Here is a 7,541-nt window from a genome sequence, read left to right on the forward strand (position 1 = left end):
GACTTCAACTCGGGGTAAACCTGATTGAAAAAGCACACAAGCCAAAAACATCGTTGAAACACCAACACATACACCACTTCATGTTGTTTCAACTCAGACTTCACCCATAAACGGAAGTCTTGCATTTGGATGGAAAGAAGCTCTGACTCTTTTTGGCTTGGAGTTGTCCATCCATTGAGCCGGCGTCATGGGCGCACCGCACCCACCCTCCCTCTTTCAAAGTGCGCCTCTCTCGCTCTCTCCCTCTCCTATCCGCCCTCTCTCTTTCTAGTCTCCGTGCTTGTTTTCCCTCCATTCCCATCTTCCTCCTTCATTCCATTCTTGCCTCAATCCAACCCAACCGGACGGTCCTCGCCGGTCCTCGCCGGTCCTCGTGAGTTCGCCAGCTTGGACGATGGCATCCAATCCTGGAGTAGAGGTTCAGACGAGTGACCTACCCGGGTCCTCGAAGGATTCAGTTGAATAAGGCACCGTGGCACACGCCGATAGGGAAACGATCCGGGTAGAAGGTGGAACAAAAGGAGGGAGGGAGGAGGGAAGGATAGGAGGGAGAATCATTGAACTGAAAGCATACGTCGGGGATCCGTCTGTGATGTTTTGTCCCCTTTCGAACGGTGGATGGAAACAGCTGAGAATGTACCGGAGAAGGTGGAAAGCACGACCAAGAAATCGATATTCCCCGACAAAAATGGTGTTGAGCGAGATGGTAGATTAGCGAGGCTTGAGGGAGGCTTGAGAGAGGGATGTCTTCTTCTTCTATCTAAGAGGGAGCAAACCCACCTATGAGTGCCACGAATCGATGCTGAGAAGTGCCTTCGTTATATTGCTCTAGATAATCCTTATCTTAGACTTCTTTTCAAAATCAATCATAGAAGCAAATTGAATTTGTTCACTGATGACAAAAATAGATGGAAATGCCCTGCTCATCTGCTGAAGTAGGTGGAGACGACATGAACTTCGAACACCTAGAAAAGTTCAACTTTGCCTTGCACAAAAGAATCAAATTTTGATTATTGATTAAACAACTGAATAAACGACAGGAGGTATCAAGACGACCGACATCTTGAGCGATTTGAAAATGTGTGCCCGTGTGGCCTATTGCGTTGACATTGACAAGTCCGTGATCATTGGGAATTTTGAAAAACGCGGTTGGATAGCCGTGAGTCAGGATGATGATTGGCACTTCTATTGGGCATCCACGCAAACTTGTCGCAATCTATTTGCAGTGGATTCGGGTTATCGTATGAACGATTTCCAGATGATCAACCATTTCTCGAATCACTATGAACTGACTAGGAAAGATCTGATGGTCAAGAACATGAAGCGATATCGTCGCGACCTCGAACGCGAAGGTCATCCTCTGGCGGAGAAGAATGAAATGGGTCGCTATCTATATTTGGACTTCATTCCAACCACATTCATCTTGCCAGCAGGTAAAAAAAAAATCCAGTAGTGTGTCTGCATCTGCAGTAAGTGCTATGTTACAATGTTACAACCTCAGATTACAACATGTTTGTGGAAGAGTATCGCAAGAATCCGCAATCCACATGGATCATGAAACCTTGCGGAAAGAGTCAAGGAGCGGGCATTTTTCTCATCAATAAGCTCTCGAAGCTCAAGAAATGGTCCCGAGAATCCCGGACCGTCTTCAATCCTAACCTGGTCAAAGAATCCTACGTGATCTCCAGATACATCGATAATCCGTTGCTCATGGGAGGAAGAAAGTTTGACCTAAGACTCTACGTTCTCGTCACCTCGTTCCGACCTTTGAAGGCCTATCTGTTCCGTCACGGATTTTGCCGATTCTGCACGGTCAAATATGACGATTCCGTCAACGAGATCGATAACATGTACGTCCATTTGACCAATGTGTCGATTCAGAAACACGGAGAGGAGTACAACAACATCCATGGGGGTAAGCTCACCGTCCAAAACTTGAAGCTCTTCTTGGAAACCACTCGCGGGAAAGGCCCCACCGAGAAGCTATTTAACGAAATATCGTGGTTGATCGTTCACAGTCTCAAGGCCGTGGCTCCTGTGATGGTCAGTGACCGACATTGTTTCGAGTGCTATGGCTACGATATCATCATTGACGATAATCTCAAGCCATGGTTAATCGAGGTGAACGCCTCTCCATCATTGAGCTCGACAACCGTGAGTGATCGGATCATGAAATACAAGCTCATCAACGACATTATCAACTTGGTTCTTCCCCCTGACGGTGTTCCCGACGTCAAGTGGAACAAGATCCCGTCTCAAGATGAATTGGGTGGTTTTGAACTGCTTTTGGACGAGGAACTAGCTTCCCAAAACGACTCGTCCTCGTCTGGCTCCCGCAAGAATAATAAGTGGAAATAATCCAAGGGTTCACATCAATTTGAAACAGTAATCCGAATTGGTTTTTATTGGCTGTCGAAAGGTTGAATGTTTGTCAATGTTCTTTTCGTACATGAACAATGAATGGGTTGTTGGTCAATGAATGCCCTTCAGTAGAAGGTTAGAAGGTTTAGTATTTCTGGGAAACGTAGGAGTAAGAGCTGCCCTTCGTCCAACTTACAGTTACAACTAGCCTAAACGCTGGGAAGAGATGGTCATTTGAAGGTTCATTGATCAATAGATAAGCAGACATTGTGAATATTGGTTTGAATTGAATCAGAGGCAGGCATTTATCATTAATGAACAACAATAAATGCAATTTTGGGGAGAAAAAAGGTGAGCGAGCAAGTGAGTGAATGCATCATCAGTACACTGGTATATGACGACGGCTTGTACAAGTTAGAAAATTTGGTGCAGATTAATGCAACTTATGAATTAAAACTAAAGAATGGATCAGGTATTTGATTGAGAAATCAATCGTCCGAATCGGATCAACAGTTGATCTCTTGTCTTCCTTCATGAGCGGGTATAAGCTAGAGTATCAAATTCATCTGGCCCTGTAGATGGGAAAAGGAGGAACCAAACAGACAATTGAGTGAACAATCATAAGGGAATCCTTAAGAGTTACGGGGAAGAAACGGATAGAGAAAGAGGGCAAAATTGGCCCGCTTTGTGTGCTGAGCTACTCTACATTGAGGAGTAAGTAACATTTACAGGTTGATTTAAAATTGGCTAACAGGGATGTCAGCTTTGTCTTTCAATTTGAACAATTTCATTCCATTTTTCCTCACACATACACCAAGTGTTCTTTCATCCACGAGAATCGATTTCAAAGCTATTTTGTGGACAAAACAGAACGCCAAGTTTGGATGAAGCCTTAATTTGTAAAATTGTTTCTCAAGTCGAATTGGACGAGTATGTTGACAAGGATCCAGTCCCAACATTTTGTGAAACATAACTTCAAACCACGTGGTAATCAAGTGTTGCTTCTCGGTCATTGAATTGAGCATTTCTCGAAAATGATTTGAAGTGATCAAAAAATGTGGTTATTTTATTTAGGATTGGACCCTTGACGACATGAATTTCTCTTGACGAATAATAACGATTCAAAACATTGTTCATTTGGGAAGGGAGTGATTGAATTTTGCTTTTCATCCTATTACAATTCGGTACGATAATGCAGAATACGGTTTGGGTAAAGTGAATTAGGGCACATAAGACTTGTTTTGAAATATGTGAATGGCGGGTATGGTGATTTGAAGTGATCCACATTTGTAATGCAAACATTAATTGATTCGAGGGAGAGGATGAGTTCATGCAAATAACGGAATTGTTTGTTCGATTGTGGAATTAGAATCCAGAGCAGGTTTAGCCAGAAATCAACCGAACAAAGATTACAAATATGTACAAAAGCACGTGGAATCATCTTTGGAAGGACCCATTGATATGTTAGCCCAGTAAAGCTGGGGGTGAAAACATTCAACACACCAACAATGAGGCGAGTGAAACATTGGCTTGACAAATCATACTGGCCGTGTTTTGGGTTTCCACGCTGTCCTCAGTGATCGCAAGATGGTGATGCTGGAGGATGGTAGAGGTGAGGGTGGCCAGTAGGATTGCGTCGTGGATGACTTTCTGTGGGTGACTGACTCTTTTGCCCGTGGCTGGTCATCTTCATGACAACATTTATCACACAAACATTCCAAAGATTCATCAGGTTATGGTTCTTGTTGTGATTTAGATCGGGAGGAGCGAGAGAGAAAGAGTACGAATGATCTTGATGGCAAATGCGCCATAATCAAGAATCACAAGTTGGTAAAACTTATTTTCCATGTGGTTGTGTACTAGATGGGGCAGGTAATGCATAATATTTGGGACAGGCCTTCGATCGGCGTGTTGCTTGGTCGTCTAGGCAAAGTACATGACTCGCTTAGTGTCGGAATGCACCGTGACGGCTCGAGCCATGGCGGCTGGGGCTCGGTCTTCGGATCCACCCGAGAGATGCGATCCTTCACCAGAATCATGCTCTTTCTCCACCAAGTGATAACGGGCACGGAAGGCCACAAGATGGGCATAGTAAGCGGGGGCTGGAATCGACACAGATCGAGTACAACGAACGTAGGTGTGACAGAGTTGGTAGGTGAGTTGCTGGAGCTCGTCGGCCACAAATCGGTTGTCGTCCCATAGAACATGGTAGTGGGAGGGTCGACTGGTGCCTTGAATACCTTGATGTGAGCACAAGTAGAAGTCGAATTCGGTGGGATGAGTGATGCCTACGTCGACGGTGGTTCCAGCTGGTATATTGCCGGATTTCCCGGATTGCTCTTTCTTCTCGGCGCAGAACAGACGAGTGTGATGGCGTTTCTGGACCACAATAAACGTTATCCCGGGCTTGTAATCGGCTTCTAATTTGATGCATGCCTCACGGATGGCCGTGAGCTCGTGTTGGAGCACTTGCATGAATTGACCCTCACTCACGCCATCGCGATAAATGATGACACGATGAGGCTTATAGCCTCCAGTTGACTTGTAGAACATCATGAGATGCTCCTTGACCATGGTGGAAAGCTCTTGAATGATCTCGACACGATGAGCCTGAACCCGAACGGTGGCAGCATACCGAGAGGGGTGAGCATCTTGAGATCCAACAACTGCTGCTATGGAAGGTTTCTTGTTGTCGCCCGCAGGAGGGTGAGTGACATCTGCCCCAAGGAAGATTACGGGCTCATTGAATACCTTTGGTCTAATGCTGGGAACGAGAATACTATTCACTCCCCCCAGTTTCACATTGATTTTGAGACACAAGTTGGACAAGGTCTGGGGAGAGGTCTTGTTCACGTTCTTGGCTTGGACGCATTGAGTGGCCATGCCCAACACAGTGTCACCCACACGCTTCACTTCAGCATAGACTGGTGTTTTGCCGGGCAACACAACCACTACGAGTTGGAGGCCATGGAAGGTGTTCTTCAGATATCGAAACATGGGTTCGACTTGGTCCGGACCATTAGCGTATTTGCAAAAGCAAGGTTGTCCCACGATGGGCATGCCGGCGTCGTTACTGATCTTTTGAAGACTAACCGTGAAGTTTCTGAGTGCGTCCTCGCGTACGGTCCGACTTGGAGCAAAGCAGGCGATGGCCCATTCCCTAATTTCGACTCCGGTGAAAAATTGCTTGCCACGCATATCCCACACTCCCTGATTAGGGAGGGCTTGTTGCTTGGATCGACCACCGTACTGAATCTTCGGCGGGGGCAAGACCCGGCCTCGAACCTCCATGAGGCTGTGGCTGATGTTGAGACCAAACTCTTGTACGAAGGGATCGTTGTTGAAGTCAGCACGGCGAATGAGACTGTTGATTTCTTTTTCCCGGTCTGGGGCGGATCGCGCAGTAGCCTTGATCATCGTGGACGTTTGCATGTCTGTGAGCTTCTTAATGCATCTTTGGCCTTGAACAATGTTACAGACCTCGAGAGGCAGGTAAGTGTGTTTGTGCTCCTGTCCCACTTGCAAGCAGGGCAGGTTGGGGTACCTGAGTTTCATCTTGTATTTATCCAAGAAGTATTTGGCCACGGTACACTCCACAGTTTGACCATTCTCAAGCTGGAGGGGAAATGATTGCATGGTGGCGGGTCGTCGCGTGACGTTGCATACTCGATACTTTCGTCTCATGGCACCACAATGGGTAATTTCGATCTTGAGGCATTTGATTTCCTTGGTGAACTTAACCCGCTGGGAATCGGTGAGCGGTCGCTTGGAATCGACCACCTCCCTGAGATCCAACACTTCGCACATGAAGTCAATCACGGGCTGAGCCTTGTAGAAGGCCGTGGCCGACACATCAATGTTGAGCATCATTTTCCATTGGGAAGGTCGTACCGACTGGTGGAAACCAAACCAAACTTCTCGCCCACCACCCAAAGGGTGATAGTAATCCTCGGGTGAAGAAAAAAAGCTTCGGCCTACTGGGGTGTAAGTCATGGAAGGGAGGTGTCGCATCACCACGTCCAAGGCCTGAATGGCATCGAACGGGATGGTGCGCGTACGGCCCTCCAACGCCTCCTCGAGATCGTACAAAGAAACTTGTGCCACCCATTTGATAGACACGCGAAAGACACGGTCCTTCCCCTCGCCGGGCAGAGTCACTTCCAAGTCCACGGGCTCTTTGCCAATGGGTAAGGGCTCACGGGAGTAGAGGTGAGAGCGACCGTCAAACACGGGTTTACTGGCGCCGAAGATTTTGCTATACGACTGAACCATCGTTTCAATGATGTCGCGATTGACTTTGCGGGGGCACTTGTCGGGTTGGATGGACACGTGGTAGTGGGAGATGAAGCCGCGCGGCATTGTGATTTGGAAGTGATTGGCTCGGAGGAGAATGGGGCGACCATCACGACCCAAATTGGGACGGCGGGGACACACAAAAACGGGTCCATCAGGATTGGGGCCGGGTAACGAACCAATCGGGCCACCGCCATAGACGCCATTTCCACCCCCGGCGGCCACGTTGCCACCGCCCAAGGTTAGCCCCCCGAGGGCCGCAGTGACACCGCCGACACCCGGTGGCGATCGATCCCCCGGCGCACCCGCTCCATTGCCCCCGCCTAACGAACTACCGCCACTGGAGGAAGGGCCGATGGCGCCCAAAGAACCCGTGCCTTGGATCATGGTGCCCAATCCCAATCCAATGCCCGTGCCCAAAGTCTGCGTAATGGGTGGGTTGCCAATCACGCCAGGATGGCCGCCTAAGCCGGAACCACCGTTATTGCTACTGCTGTTGGAGCCAGGAGGTCCCACGGGACCCGGAGGGCCGGATTGCGGCGGTCCCCCCACGGAAAACATGCTCACGGCCTCATTGACGCTCGAGACTGGCGCCCAATTGGCGTCCAGCCCGTGCGAGTGGGTGTGGCTACTAATGGTGGCGAAAGGTGGGAGCGGCGGGTCCGAACGGCCCCGAAGCGCGAGAGTAAGCGGCGCCGAAGAAGCGGGTGGACTGGGCGGCGACCGGCTCGTGGTGCGCGTCACCGAGCGGCTATCACAGAAGAGCGAGAAGGCGTCAAACGGGGGGGCGTTGAGCAGCGACGTGGTCGGTCTTGAGATGCAAGCGGCACAACGGGGAATCAAAAGGGGATCACGTTCCTGACGGGCAGGAACTACTACCACGCCTC

The 7,541-nt window shown here is 48.8% G+C and overlaps 2 protein-coding genes across 2 annotated transcripts; one reads left to right on the forward strand and one right to left on the reverse strand.

The window, feature by feature from the left end:
• Positions 1–440: 440 nt before the first annotated feature.
• Positions 441–3,026, forward strand: LOC131887304 (polyglutamylase complex subunit TTLL1-like). Its single transcript, XM_059235878.1, has 2 exons — positions 441–1,433; positions 1,502–3,026. Exons 1-2 carry the CDS (start codon positions 1,079–1,081, stop codon positions 2,356–2,358), a joined length of 1,212 nt encoding a protein of 403 aa, XP_059091861.1. The 5' UTR covers positions 441–1,078; the 3' UTR covers positions 2,359–3,026.
• LOC131887303 (protein argonaute-2-like) lies at positions 2,377–7,535 on the reverse strand. Its single transcript, XM_059235877.1, has one exon. The coding sequence runs from the start codon at positions 7,213–7,215 to the stop codon at positions 4,285–4,287; it is 2,931 nt and encodes a 976-aa protein (XP_059091860.1). The 5' UTR covers positions 7,216–7,535; the 3' UTR covers positions 2,377–4,284.
• Between the last annotated feature and the right edge of the window lie 6 nt (positions 7,536–7,541).

Source organism: Tigriopus californicus, chromosome 9, assembly GCF_007210705.1.
Source record: "Tigriopus californicus strain San Diego chromosome 9, Tcal_SD_v2.1, whole genome shotgun sequence".
In the NCBI taxonomy this organism is placed as follows: Eukaryota; Metazoa; Arthropoda; class Copepoda; order Harpacticoida; family Harpacticidae; genus Tigriopus; species Tigriopus californicus.

Excerpts from the sequence above, each read along its gene's own strand:
- LOC131887304 (XM_059235878.1), top strand. The coding sequence starts at position 1,079 with ATGTGTGCCCGTGTGGCCTATTGCGTTGACATTGACAAGTCCGTGATC. Across the intron at positions 1,434-1,501 it reads CACATTCATCTTGCCAGCAG|ATTACAACATGTTTGTGGAA; the intron begins GTAAAAAAAAAA and ends TTACAACCTCAG.
- LOC131887303 (XM_059235877.1), bottom strand. The coding sequence starts at position 7,215 with ATGTTTTCCGTGGGGGGACCGCCGCAATCCGGCCCTCCGGGTCCCGTG.